The following is a 15,067-nucleotide window of genomic DNA, read 5'->3' as shown; positions in this document are numbered from 1 at the left end:
TTAAAGACGCAAAAAGGCGATTTTGATAATAATAAATATATTAGAAAAAAAAAACTAAGAAAATATACATTTTTTATTTACATTTACAGATGTTGTGAAAAAAATTTTTTTGCAACGTTTTTTGCAATAAATTTTTTCTGATACAGAAATATTAACATTCACAATTAGTATCAGCTTATTGTTATATTTTTATATAAACAAAATCTCTCTTCAATAAATGTAATTTTTTTATATATGTACGTTTTATATGGAATTTGGCCTTTTAATAGCATTAAACGTAACGTGAATATAATAACGACTCGTTATTTTTTTACAGTAACGAGTTACTTTTTTAAATCGATAACAAGTAAACGGTAATGAATGACTTTTATATATATAAAAAAAAAAAGAAATACTTTTATACTTTCTCAACCTTGCATTTCACATACGCATGCTTGCATGTCATACTAATCATTGAATTGAATATTAACATATACTGGAACTTTGGATGCCTTTACACATTTCTAGCAATTGTATTTGAAGATACAAAGTTGTAGTATATACAAGATTGATTGACTATACTATTAATTTTTACACAAATAAAATTTGTACATTTTATACACACATAAAAAAAATAGAGTTCTCAAACGAAGATACATATATCATCAATAAGCTACTTGTTTTATTAAGTTTTATTTAGATTTAAATAAAAATAAAATAAAAGGTAAAAACAATAAGATAATCACAAATTTTTTTATATTTTATAAATATATATTTTTTTATGTGAAAATGACAGTGTACAGTTAAAAGAATAATTATGTTTTCTTGAATTATTGAATGTCTGAGAATTATAATATGTAATTTTTAAATAATAGTCGCACTTCCGTATTTATTTATGTATGGAATTTTTTTTTTAATCGTTTTGCTTTATATTACTTTTCCGTTGCTTTATATTTGTTATTTAATGTATATATAGAAACAAAATGTCGTGTGTATAATAATAATATAATGTTGTGTGTATTATTATTCCGAATAGATGTATACTTAATCAAGTGGTGAATGTGAAGTAGCAGAAAAAATGATGAAAGAAAATGAACAGAGTGTTTCTATAGAAGTGGTAAAAGCATATTGTATCTAACATAAGAATGAAAAGGAATCATTTTTAGACCTCTATGTTCATACAATTCTTTTTCACCCTTATGATGAGTACAATGTCTCTCTAAAGTTTGGCCATCTAATTCAGAAACACTCTGTCAAAAATATAATAATACACAAATTTGACTGTATTTTGATTATTTTATATTAATTTGAAAAATCAAAATAATTTTAAAAAACAATTTAAAATTATTATAATTTTTTTTTCAAAAGGAGGATAATTCTGCTTATTTCTTCATAAAGATAAATTTTAAAATAACAGCGTTTTATGCAAAAAATAAGTCATCAAATGTAATTTTTATCGCACTAAAAACAGAGTCTTATCTAAGACAAAAAGAAGAGAAAAAGAGACACCAAAAGCTAAAGAAGGGATGCAAATGTGCGTGCATGTTCTCACAAGAGAGAGAGAGAGAGAGAGAGAGAGAGAGAGAGAGAATTTATTTAGCATTCCATGTGTCCATAGTTTTTCGATTCTCTTATTTTCGTTATAATTTGATTTCTTCTCTCCTCCTATCTATCCCATCCCGCGACCTGTTCAGGCTACCCTGTCGGAGGAGGCCAAGGAGGTGTACAACAGCCTGGTGGAGACCCCGACTATGGAGAGTCCCGGTGACACCAACCCCTTGCGCATGTTGCGCTCCGGGTTGCCCATAGTGAGGCCCAGAATTCGGGGGAACAAGCATGCCACTCTGGCTCATCCGACGTCGTCGTCGGAAAGCGCGTCCAGCGAGCCCGTCTTCCACATCGAGATGCACCACAGCGGCGCGAAGACCCTCCCCAAGGTTCGCGCCTCGCCTCCCCTTCACGCGATCCTGCCTCTGCCGCAGTCGCGCATCCTCGAGAGACATCACTCCAGCCTGGAGATAGAGAACAACCAGAATCAGAGCAACGTCGTCGACGAGAACCCGATACCTCTGCCGCCCAGGGATCGCTCCAAGACGCTCCAGCCCAAGTCCAGCTTGCCGCGACATCAGCGCAAGCATCCCCTCATCATCCCCGGAGGCGGCGTCATCACCAGGACTCTGGCTAAGATGGCGGTGAACGCGTCGACGGTGGAGGACCAGGTGGACGGGCACTTTATGCTGCAAAACGCCAATTCGCCGATTGCCGGGACCTCGTCGCAGGATAATTATTCCCTGGAAGCCTCTATTAACGGGTGAGTCTCGCTGATTCTCTCAAATACAGTGTCTAAGTTTGTGTCTTTTGGACTGTGGAAATTAATTATTTTCATTTGTATACAGGATGTTCCATTTTAATCGATTATTCCCAAAACTTTTATTTTTGATCTTACAACAAAATGTTTCAAATAAAAGTTGTTGTTTGACTTAAACGGGGACGAAGAAGATAGCGCTACTGTCTTTTTCCTAAAAATCGTTTTTCAAGGTCATTTGAAGGTCAATTATATTTTTTTAAATGGAACCACTATATTTTTTTTATATAAATTGATTCCTTGCAATATTTACTACAAAAAATTATAGCCAAAAAATGAAAGATATTTTATAAGTTTGACACACAAAATAGCGAGAAGAATCAATTGGTGTAAAGAAAACACATAGTTGTTTAAAAAAAAAAGTATGTAAATTATAACTAGCAGCTATACATATTTTTTCTTACAAACAACTAGTTTTTTTTACACCGACTGATTCCTTTCATTATTTTATGCATAAAAGTATTGAGGTAAAGATCGTCGAAAAATAAATATTTTACGAGATATTTTATAGTTTATGTAAAATTATGTCAAATTTAAATATAAAATATCTCGTAAACTATTCATTTTTTGGCCATCTTACACTTATAACTTTTTATGCCAAAAATTGCAGAGAATTGATTTTATATAAAAAAATATGGTGGTTCCATTAAAAAAAAATGACCTTTAAATGACCTTGAAAAGTGCCCTTTAGAAAAAAGTCAATAACATCATCTTCTGTCCCTCTTTAAATGAAACAACTTTTGTGATCGATTAAAATGGGATATCCTGTATATGTAACTTGGACATATCAAATTCTTTCAGCCCAGAGGAATTCGAACAACGCATAGACTTTGAGCTGTCGGCGCTGGATTCTTTGCCCACCGAGGAAAACCGATTTCGATGTAGCATGATCTCGGAGGATCTCTTGGAATTCTCGGACAACTTAATCGACTGCGACGACGAGTCGGATCTGCAACAAATTCAAACTGTCCCGAGCGAAACGACGAGCAACAACGACGAGCAATCGACGAGTAACAATTCGCTGATCGACGGTTTACGCAAAAAGGTTGGCGTCGAGTCGACGAAGTCCGCGAAGGGTTCCGCGTCTAAGGTACAACAGGAGAACGTGGAAACGGATTTAAATCGAAATCCAACGTCGTCTAATTCCGCGAGATCGAAGGACTGGGGTAAAATGGATCCGTTGACGACCAGAACGCAATTTTCACCCGCGGTGAAGCTTCCCGGAATGAATCAGCACGCTTTGCTGAACTACAACACGTCGCAAACGAATCGCGCCTACGCAGAGGAAGTCTCCAAGTCCAAGTTCGAGACTGTCCAGTGCGAGGAACCGTTGATATACATCAGTTCGAACGACGATTTTCACTCGACCCCCCTCCCGAAGGTCTATCTCTTGTCCAACGAGAAGTCGTCGAGCGACCTGTCGCGACAGTCGGACCACGTCTCCTGCGAGGATCTGCTGGAGTTCGCTTGCGACGGGCCGAACACGCGAAGAACCCGCGGACCCCACAACGGGGAACAGTCCGACGAGGTAAGGATCATGCTGAAAGTCCTGCACGAACAGTCGACCCCGGAGTCCTGCATCGCCGCGTTGAACGTCACCGAGTGGGACGTCCTGGCGGCGATCAAGCTGGAGCGGCTTCAGGGTCTTCTGAAGAAGGAGAATAATTTCGTTAGCCTCGAGGACTGCAAGATGATGCTGAACCAGTGCGGCGGCGACGTCGTCAAAGCGGCCGCGCTTTTGCGCAGCACGGAAGACACCACCGCGGTTTAGGGCGATTTCGTGATCACGATTGTCGTAAAGAGCGATTATTTATATATAGAGGATGAAGATTGATTGAAGTCTTGAGATTATACCTGTCGCTTCGAATTTTTTTATTCTTCATGATTCTATTTTATGGAAACATTCTTGTTTTTTCAAAATCTCTTCTTTTGCAATCTCGCATGGCGCTTCAAAAAATATATACTTTTATTTCTACGCTAATATTAGAATTAATAATTAATATTAATTTTAATATTAATTATTATTTAATTAATATAAAATATTTAATTATTAATTAATATTAATTAATATTGATTTTAAAAAATCTTTGTTCTTTAATTACTAGTATTAATTTTTTTACGAACATATAGATTATATTAATTATAGTATTAATAAGACATCTTTTTCTATATTTCAATTATTGCTAACACCTGGCTGACTGACTAATAGCTGGGAATATATATTGTTAACTAATATGATATAGTATGATTATAAATTTTACAGATAAAATTATATCTATCTGTAAAATTTATTTATTTTTGAGTCGTTTGTTTGTATACTTGTTTCCAGTGATTTTTTTAACGACAATCGCTATTGTTATATGTCGTTATGCAGATTTAATATTACATTTTAATATCTAGCAATAAGCAACAGAGATAGAGCAGATCAATTAGAAAGTGCGATAGATAGTAGTAGTAAAAAATTCAATCTATTATTATACATTCTATACCTTTGCTTTGAATTAATTTTTGTTTTTAACTCAAGAAGACTATCTGTCAGTAAAAGTCTATCTATTTATTTATCTGCCTATCTATTTAGCCGCCTATCTATTTATCTATTTAATGAAAATATGGAAAAGAAGAGAGAGTGTATTAAAACTTCTTAATTTTATATAACAGGTATAAACTTAAAACTTTTAAGTTAATCTTCATGTTTAAGAAAAATATCAATTTTTTAATTGATTTTATCGATGGAAATCTGTTCTTGACAAACCTGGCTATAAATAGAAATATATTTAGAAAAAAATCATTTAAATTGTTTATATAATGTAGGAACATTTAGTATGAGCTCTAAATTTGACTGAAGAAAGAACTAAAAGGAAAATGTCAAGTTGAATTGAGTCATATACATTTTTCATATATTTTCTTAACAGGCAATTAACACATAAAGAGAAACAAAGAGAGTGAGAAAAGGAGAGAAAATGAAAGGAGAAATGAAGAGAGATCCTTGACAAATATTTATACAATTTTCTTTACGTAGAGAAGTGTAGATGAAGTAAACGGGTGTGTGTTTTTGATATATGCTTTATATCTAGTAAGCTCGCAAGATTAAATAATAATTAGTATTAATACAACTTTAAAAAGATTAACAAGACGAACTAGTTCCTTGGATAAGTAAAGCAATCTGTCGTTTGTATCTTTTTTACACGTAAATGCAATGTGATAATTTGCACAATAAGGATCCAAAATCTTAATAATTAAATGACAAAAGAAGTAATCGATACAATTTTTTACGTGAAAATGTTTGTAAAACTAAAAGTATTATATATATAATATGGTGAAGTTTGGGGCTATGACCATACATTTTTACAGATCTGAATGATGCTTTATACCTGTAAATTTATTATAATTTATAAGATATAGATTTAGATCTCTTTTTTTCGTGTATCTATGTTGTTTCGAAAACGCACATTATTTTTCAAACACATAAACACAACATATATGTATGTATGCGTACATATATGTATGTATACATACATACACATTTAATACGTAATTAAGTATTGTATACAAGACAATCATTTTATAATATTTATACATTTGGAAACATATATACTGCTCAATAATATTTATAAAATTCATAAAGCAACATAAGTCAAATTAGGAAGAAGAATCTAGATTACTGACTTGCTGTATGTTACGTTTTATAATTCTAATAAGAGTTAATATTCATTTATAAAAGTTACTTTGTCACATTTGTTCGATATTATATCTTAATTTTTACACAAAGAATTATTATCGGATTATAATATTAATCAAATTGTATCTTTTGTATGTCCAGCTAAACATTCTAGTGTGTTTTAAAGAAGATCTACAATATACAACGAATAATTGTAGTGACTCTTTTTATATTAATCTATGTAAATGTAAAAACTGAATGTGACATATATAAGGATTGAAAAAAAAATGAAACAAAGTCGCAATTTATGACTTATAGTTATAAGAGAACTTTTTCAAAATTTTACAAAATAGCAAAAAGTTAATATGAAATTGAAAATGTCCAATTTTTGCAAAAATGTATTTAAGGGAAAGAAGCGTAAGATGACGAATAAATCGTGTCATATGAAAACTATGTACATATCTTTCAATGTAATGTTTGATTTTATTGGGTTTTATTTGATTTTATTCATTTCAGTTTCATTTTAGTAAATGTTCCTAAGTATAATTAATGATTATTCTTGTTGTGTTAATTTAATTTAATTTTAAATTATATACTTTCAATAGAGCTTTTATTTTAATGTTTTAGTAATTTTTATTTCTTCAAGTTATATAAATAATATTTTTTGTTCTACATTTTTATTTTTCATTTACTTGTGCGTTCAAAATAATATAAAAAGTTTTTATTACGAAAAACTTTTTATCTATAAGAAAAATCCATTTTTAATCTAACTTGACCTTTTGTCGTCTTATTCATTACTAAAAGTCATCTTGCCTATATATGAAGATAAAATGACGAAATTGACATGTATTTAAAAAACCAAAATTTTTTAAAATTGTAATTTTTTTACTCATTTTCCAATGTTTACAGATGATAAGTAAAACTTTACTAAATTTTATAAAAATCATTATTTTTACATCATCATAGAAATTAGGAAAAATAGACAAATTTTAAGCTCGTCGTCTTATTTCCCTTTTTTCCCCCTATACAGGAATTTATATATACATATTTTAAATATGCAGAAATTTATATATATATATATATATATATATATAAATTAAATTTATTTTGACACCAAATTAGTATTCCTTAAGTTTCGATAATTGAAAACTATTTGGTAGATGAATGACTTACTTTTTTGCATTAAATCTTATATAACTATGAAGATTTTGTCAACTAAACAAATTCCTTTTAAAAAACTTGAAAGCCTTAACGACATATTTATAACTTTTATTAGAACAAAACTTTTACAACAGGTCATTAGCCATATGTAGCTACAATATCATAAAATATACATATATTAAGTTTTTTGCAATTTTAATCACAAAGTTTTCAGAACTAAATGGAGCAATTTGTAAGCTGGAAACGTATTTTTATATATATAAAAAAAGAAACAAGATTTTATTCTTTTTCTTGTGTTCGGAAAAAAGTTATTGTTTGTTGAACTTTTGTTGTGAATATAAATCAGACGTAATAAAAATATAAAGACTGCGCATTCCAATTAAATAACTCACATCTTAGAAAGCTTTGTGATGAGTATTGTTTTTTTTTCTAATATAACAATTAAAGAGAAATAAAGACTGGAGAAAGCATTGCACGCTCTCTTTTTAATATCTGCATAAAAGCATCGCTTAAAATAAGGCATTTGTAATCTATATTTATACAGAAGGAATCGGAATATCTTCACTTCCAAATTCGGCACTTTTAAGTCAGACATTGTATCTAAATCATCATGACTGAAAAAAATTGGCAATATTATTACCAAAGTAAGATGAGAAAAGTTATGTTCTGTTGACTTTATATTTTATTTTATTTTAAAAGACCAAACAATTATCAAACTGTTATAAAATTGCCAATTTAAAGCAGCGTATATATTTGTCAAGTATTATAAATTTTGATTAAATTAAATCAAATTAATATATGAGAGACGGTTTTTATTATAAAAAAAACCTACTCTTATATGTTTTATTTCATTTTCAAATTGAAAGACAAAATTTTTGAACATATGAAATATCATGTCATTTATATAAGGAAAAAAAGATTTTTGTAAAGTAAAATACATGTATATAATAAGTTTGAGTAGGTATAAAATATTTTTCGAATTGTGTGTTCGATCGAGTTTTTGTTTTTACAATTTAAAACATTTATATTTTCTATGTAATCTGTTATTCTTCCTGCATGTTTAATGCTATAAATTTGAAATGAGGATCGGATGAAGTCAGAATTAGCCTTAAATGTGCGAGAAGTTTACAGACTTTTATATCCACTTTAATTTATGTAAGATAATTTATAAAAAAATAACTTCCTTCTGTTTTTATTACTGTAATATTAAATTATAATTACGACATCAAAAACAATAAGTCATATGAATTTTTTTTAAATACGCACAAACTTATTTTTAAAAATGTTTTCTTTTTATCTCTATTAATGGATGTAGGTATAATTAATTAGAACTATTTAATTCACGTATCAAAAAGAAAATTTATATATTACCAACTTATATCAAACTTAAACGGTGACATAAAATTTTTTTTTTTATATTCTGACATATTTCATATTTAAAAAAAATTCATATGATTTTTTACTTTTACAACATATAATTGAATATAATTCTACTGAAGAATCATATATATATGAATTATCTAAAAAGCCTATAATATTATTTCTTAAAAGAAGTGCGTACTAATCATATTAAGTTATATGATATACAACATAAGATACAATAAACATAACATATAATGTGACTGATTGGCAATAAAAACGCATACAATAGCTTCAAATTGATTATTTGTAATCTGATATATACAGTTCCTGTTTTTAGTTACATTAATGTTATAGTGATTTATTGTCGGTTATTAACAGAGGCTATAACTGCGACAAATTTAATTTGGCAATTGTCACATGTTTTATAATATCAACTGTATCAAATTCGTTTAATATATAAATAATATTTGTAAAATATTATGTATTTTTACATATATTATTCATTAGGTAAGATTGCGCATTTTCATATTATACGTATACATAATACATAAGTTTGTTCTTAGTTGAATTTCTTGCCTGTTTTGTTGTCTTCTTTTTCTCTTTAATTTCTAAATATATTCTATCTCATTTTATTCTGTTCTAGTTCAGCTAAAAAAAACAAATCTATAATATTTCACTTCATAACATGTAAGTGAAATAACTTAACATAGCTTTCCTTATCTATGGATATAAATTCAAAAGATATTGTTCTTTTAACAATTACTATAAAAGATTTTTAAAATAAATATGTTTTACACACATACATACACATACATATATAGGAGTGCAATTTGTGATCGATTTTTTTTTCTGTATTTTCAGATCTATAATCATAATTTATTAATATAAGATTATTAAAATATATGAAAATATGATAAAAATGTATTGTTATGTGCTTGTGTTTACAAACACAATTCTGTAATTGTAACACAAACTCGATTTCAAGTAATATCCAAAACGAATATCTATTATAACAAAACAAATATCTGCTCATACAAATAAATTTTGTAATTGTAAAAGATGAATTTTGTGTGAATTATAGATTATCTCAAATAGGTTCAAGTTTACTCTCCTTAAATAGAATGTAATTTTTAACATAAATATGCACATACATTCCAATATAATTGCCTTATATGAACTTATAATATTGATTTATAATATATATAATCACGATCGTAATATATTCTACAATCACTAATTGTAATATATTCTATATAATTTTCTAATAATATTACTCAAAATACAAACATATAAAGTAATGAACTTAAAATTCGTAGAAATCATATATCATAAATCAATTAAGTGTAATTAATTATAACTAACTTATAAATTTATTATAATCAACTACATTAATAATTAATATAAAATATATATTGCCACTGAATAGGAAACATGGAAGCGCATATTGTGCATATAACGAAAAAATTACAACTATAAAAAACAAATCTTGTAAGCACCGTCAAATGTTAATGTATGAACTCTTGCACAATGTATTTTTTAAACTTAAACTCTATGCCTTTCTTTATTAACTATATGAAGTCCATAATCAGTAAAAATTCACTCTTTTAATAAGTATTTAATTCCAAAAGAAAACAAACATATATTTTTCTTTTTTAATCAATAACTCTAAAGCAGATAAAATTTCTTTTATTAATTAACATAAATAAGCATTGTTGTTCTATTTATAAATTTTAACATTCTCACTTTTTAACAGTATTGTCCTTAAAAGTAAAAATTGGAAGCATCTTGAATATTTAATATTTACTGTACATACACATGCATATTACATATGAATAAATTTCAATAAAAATCTCATAAATCATTAATTAGCAGGTATGGGAGTATTGCAATTTCCATGCCACAGTTTGGTCTCTGATTGGCATTCTGAATAATTAGCAAATATATCCGCATAACCACGATCACGCCACCAGGTACAAAGTTGCCTATTCCAGCCGCAATCAACTGTGTGGATAAGTTCTGGTCTTTCCATGCCTAGAAGTGTGTAGAAATCTTGATCACCTAAATGACCCTGCAATAAGACAAGTGATTACGTTCGATAAATAAATTAATAAAATATGTTCTACCTATATATTTGATATCTCTCATGCTAAATGCAGTAAATTTTTTAGCTAAACTTCAAACAATTTTTTTTACAGAAATCTCGGTTAACATTTCTCTGAAGACTTCAGAGAGTCTTCTATAAGTTTGATATAACTGATTGAAAATAAATATTTTTATGAAAATTAAACTTCAGAAAATAAATAATAAAGCTGCATTCTCTATTTTGTTAATTTCAAATAGACATTATAATTTAATAATTTTATATATATATAAATTTTTAAGCTAATTTTAATTTTAAATTTAATACATAAATTTATTAAAAAGATAGAAGAGAATTATTTAGTGTTCTTTTTTTTTTATAAATAAAAGATTATTGTATTATACATTATATATAACTCTTTGTTAAAAAACTTACTTTAAAATGATATTTCTCTGTTATTCTATCCACACTGTCCTTAGTAATAATCTCATTGTATTTACGTGACTCTCGTAATCTTTCTAAATTAAAAAGCACCATTCCACTATTGTAGCCAGGATATCCGCCTTTATGTCGAGGTTCGCCAAACATCGTCGTCGGATGTTTAGTACGATACGAATATAAAACGTGTCGATAAACAGGGGTGAGCTCTGGAGCCAAACCAAACAGAGCCTCCTTTCCAAAATTCTTAAACTCTTCAAATAAATCCTTCACGTCTCTCCGAAATTTTGTGTCCGCATCGAACATTGCGGCGAATCTCTGGTGGCTGGGTGCAATCTTATGCATACCCAGCGAGAGAAAGAATAATGCATCGGAATAATATGTCCCTGGTTTACTACTGAAATGTGGGGACATAACTGACACAATATCCTCTATTTGTGCGGCCAGTTTGTGTACATCGTAATAAAATACCTGAAAATAAACAAAGAAAAGGTACTTATTTATATGATCGTATAAAATATAAATTTAAATGATACTATTTGTACTCTAGACATTCATATAAGATAAACATTTGAATTAAAAAAACAAAAAATGAAGAAAATAGTCACAAGTTATCGAAATGTGAAAAGTGAATTTATGTCTAAATATGCCAAAAACAAGATAATAAAGATTTAGATCTCTGTCCTATGAAAAATACAATACTACAATAAACATATTATTTGTACTCTATTGACACAATTCACATGAATTAAACATAGATAGAAAAGAATAATATGGAAATAACCTTCATAAACTTTCCAGTCTTAACCATAACATTTTGTATAACAATTTGCGCTAGACTTTGACTTTCATCATCGCTTATCACATGGAAAGCAATATTTACAGAGGCGAATTTGAGTAAAGAATTTACAAATAAGTGGAACTTTTGTCTCATGGGCGAGTTTGAAGCAACTTTGGTAAAGATGCACCAAACGTTGTAATAATTTGTCCAATTGTGTGGCGGAGAGCTCGCTGTCGATGACAAATAATTGTCTTGAACAATCTCGATGGAGTAATTGGCTACCACTAGGGTGGTTGTAAGATTCGCCAGGCTTGCATTTCGCATTCGCAGATTAGATACAATCCAGTGGCCACCATTGGACGTCTGATAGCAGTAGAGGGCTACCAGAATTAACACAAGGATCGTCAGCTTCAGTAACAACTTGCGTAACAAGGGCATTTAACCCGTATTCCTTATTTTCTTAACCTAAAAGAACAAAAACAAGCTTTAACAAATTTATTAAAAATTAAAAAAAAAAAAGAAATTCTCAAAATATAAAAAATATTTCCGAAAATAAATAATAAATTAATTTTATATTCTAATTAATTTCATAATTCATTCATTTAGTAAGTTATTTTAATTAATCGGTTTGATTCAATCTTAATGAGACATAACCTAAATTACTTGGTTAATTTTCTCCAACAGACGAGATGTTATTAATTTAATTTTAAAATTAGAAAAAATTTATATTTACGTGAACATGATTCGTCGATTTTTTGCTACCGCATTGTCCTATAAATCATCTGTTTAAAGTTTTTCATCGATCAAAATATATTGTTGCTGTGTATTTTCTTCTCTTGCGGAATTCACCATAGAATAGGCAATAGGGAATTTCCGCTGCGTTGGATTTTTCCCTATCTGTAGCTGACCAATCACAGCGATCTAGTTTTATTTTCTCGAACGGACGCGTATTTTCAAATAGAACCTTTGAAAACTTCATTGCGCGTTTTGGGGTCGAAGGAAGAATAGCTTGCTACGGCATATCGCGAGTATTATAAAGGAAAAGAAATTCCACGACGACGTCGATGAAAGAAAACGTTTTAGATAACATATATATCTAAATGTTATGGATATCGAATAATTGACAGAATAAAAAAAACGCAACAATATATTTTTATTGTATATCGCATATTGGAAAAGTGTATTGCAGTAAGTGAAGATTTATATATTTTAATTATAATAAATAAGTAGATTTTAGTTTTGTACACTAAAAGAAAGCTGAAATTCAAAATTTACAAACAGTCACTTTTATTATTATTTTTGCCACAATCTAATATACGGGTGTCCCATTTTAAAGGACTCATTCAAATATCTCAGAAACACTGCGTTAAATCGAAAAATGTTTCCTACAAAAGTTGTAGGGTTTCGAGGGGGACATAACATATAGTAATATTCATATGACCTTGGGCGGCGTCTCCAAGGTCAAGTGAAGGTGAGAATAAATTTTTTAAATGGAAACCCATATTTTTTATTATAACATCTTTTTCTACTAATTAATTTGAACAACTTTTATCCGAAGCATTTTTTTATTTTCTTCAAAATTCATTCTCACCTTCACTTAAGGTTAACCTTCACTAACCTTGGTGACGCCGCCCAAGGTCAAATGAATATTACTATGTTATGTCCCCCTCGAAACCCTACAACTTTTGTAGGAAACATTTTTCGATTTAACGCAGTGTTTCTGACAATGAGATATTTGAGTGGGTCCTTTAAAATGGGACACCTGGTATATATAATTATAATATATATATAACAATATAAAATTATATTGAAATATATATATATATATAAAATTCTATATAAGTATATAATTATATATATATATATATATATATATATATATATATATATATATTTTATGACTTATTATATAATTATATATAATATTATATATAATAAGTCATATAAATTATATATGTATAATTATTACATACATAACTTATATAGAATTTTATATATAATTATATATATATATATATAACAATATAAAAAATACTATATAAGTTATTATGTGTAATTATATATATATATATATATATATATATATATATATATATATTAGTAAGTCATATAAAATTATATATAATTATACATAACTTATTATATAAAATTTTATATATTTTTAATATAATTTTATGTTGTTATATATAATTATATATATAAAAAAATTTTTACCGGGTCATTGCGTTATTATTTTTTGCAAAAATAATCCCTTATAATATATTACAATTAGAGAATATTTATTGTTTCACAATAATCATCTTCTATGTCTATATATGTATAATATATACGATTTAAATTTATATTTAAACTTTTATGCTATATTTTTTTTATTCTATTTAATGCTTATAATTATTACGTTATTCTTTTTTATGAAAATGAGATATTATATGGTGTAATTTCTTATCGTGTAAACTTAAATTATATGAAGTTATAACATTTTATTTATAATTTATTATAAACATTTATAATAAAATATTTTTATAAGTATATTTATCTTTAAAACACACACAGTTATCGATAGTATCACTCATCTTCAATCTTCGAATCTATTATGGGCCATTTTGATAATAATTAGGGAAATTATTATTTCCATGATTGACTATCTTTAATATTTCATCAATGTATATAAATATTAAAACTACTCTTTTAAAACTATTATTAAAACTACTATTTTTATGGTCTTTCCTTGTACATTTATAAAGCAACACATAATAACATATTACAAAATGTTATATATAAAATTTATAATTTATTAAAATCTTTAATAAAAATAACAAAAAGAAAGACATATATTACTTATAAATACTAAAGCATAAAATTATTATTTTATTAATAAAAATATATTTTATAAATATTAGTATTATATATTATTAAAAAATTAAATCAGAAACAGAATATGCAAGATAAATGACATTTTTTTTTTTTAAAGAAAATTTATGCTATTCCTCAAAATACATAAAATGTATAAAAAAAAAAAAAAAAAAAAAACAAAGAATAGTACGCATAAAATTAATGTTGTGTGTGTGTATGTGAATGTTTACTCTTTATTCTAATATATTTATCAATAAGTTTCATAACTGCAAGCTTCGAATAATAGAAATCGAATAAGCGATTTCCGTGATAACTTTTATCTTATCGTGATTCACTGTTACCTGATGGTCGCGATGACATAAATCGCTGAAATATTTTATATCAGTTTCT

At 27.9% G+C, this 15,067-nt stretch overlaps 2 protein-coding genes across 2 annotated transcripts; one reads left to right on the top strand and one right to left on the bottom strand.

The window, feature by feature from the left end:
* The first annotated feature begins 778 nt into the window (after positions 1 to 778).
* Positions 779 to 7,590, top strand: LOC145934637 (activated Cdc42 kinase-like). The gene is made up of 2 exons (XM_083035230.1): positions 779 to 2,290; positions 3,146 to 7,590. Exons 1-2 carry the CDS (start codon positions 1,731 to 1,733, stop codon positions 4,113 to 4,115), a joined length of 1,530 nt encoding a protein of 509 aa, XP_082891356.1. The 5' UTR covers positions 779 to 1,730; the 3' UTR covers positions 4,116 to 7,590.
* A 2,355-nt stretch (positions 7,591 to 9,945) lies between these two features.
* Positions 9,946 to 12,702, bottom strand: Xxylt (Xyloside xylosyltransferase). Its single transcript, XM_083035231.1, has 4 exons — positions 12,558 to 12,702; positions 11,828 to 12,289; positions 11,041 to 11,514; positions 9,946 to 10,593 (listed from the first exon to the last, which is right to left on the bottom strand). The coding sequence occupies exons 2-4, from the start codon at positions 12,260 to 12,262 to the stop codon at positions 10,387 to 10,389; spliced, it is 1,116 nt and encodes a 371-aa protein (XP_082891357.1). The 5' UTR covers positions 12,263 to 12,289; positions 12,558 to 12,702; the 3' UTR covers positions 9,946 to 10,386.
* Between the last annotated feature and the right edge of the window lie 2,365 nt (positions 12,703 to 15,067).

The sequence above is a fragment of the Prenolepis imparis genome, unplaced genomic scaffold (genome assembly GCF_030444845.1).
Source record: "Prenolepis imparis isolate NDT839.2.m4 unplaced genomic scaffold, iyPreImpa1.0 SCAF_4, whole genome shotgun sequence".
Lineage (NCBI taxonomy): Eukaryota > Metazoa > Arthropoda > Insecta > Hymenoptera > Formicidae > Prenolepis > Prenolepis imparis.
This window is presented reverse-complemented; position numbering and strand designations above follow the sequence as displayed.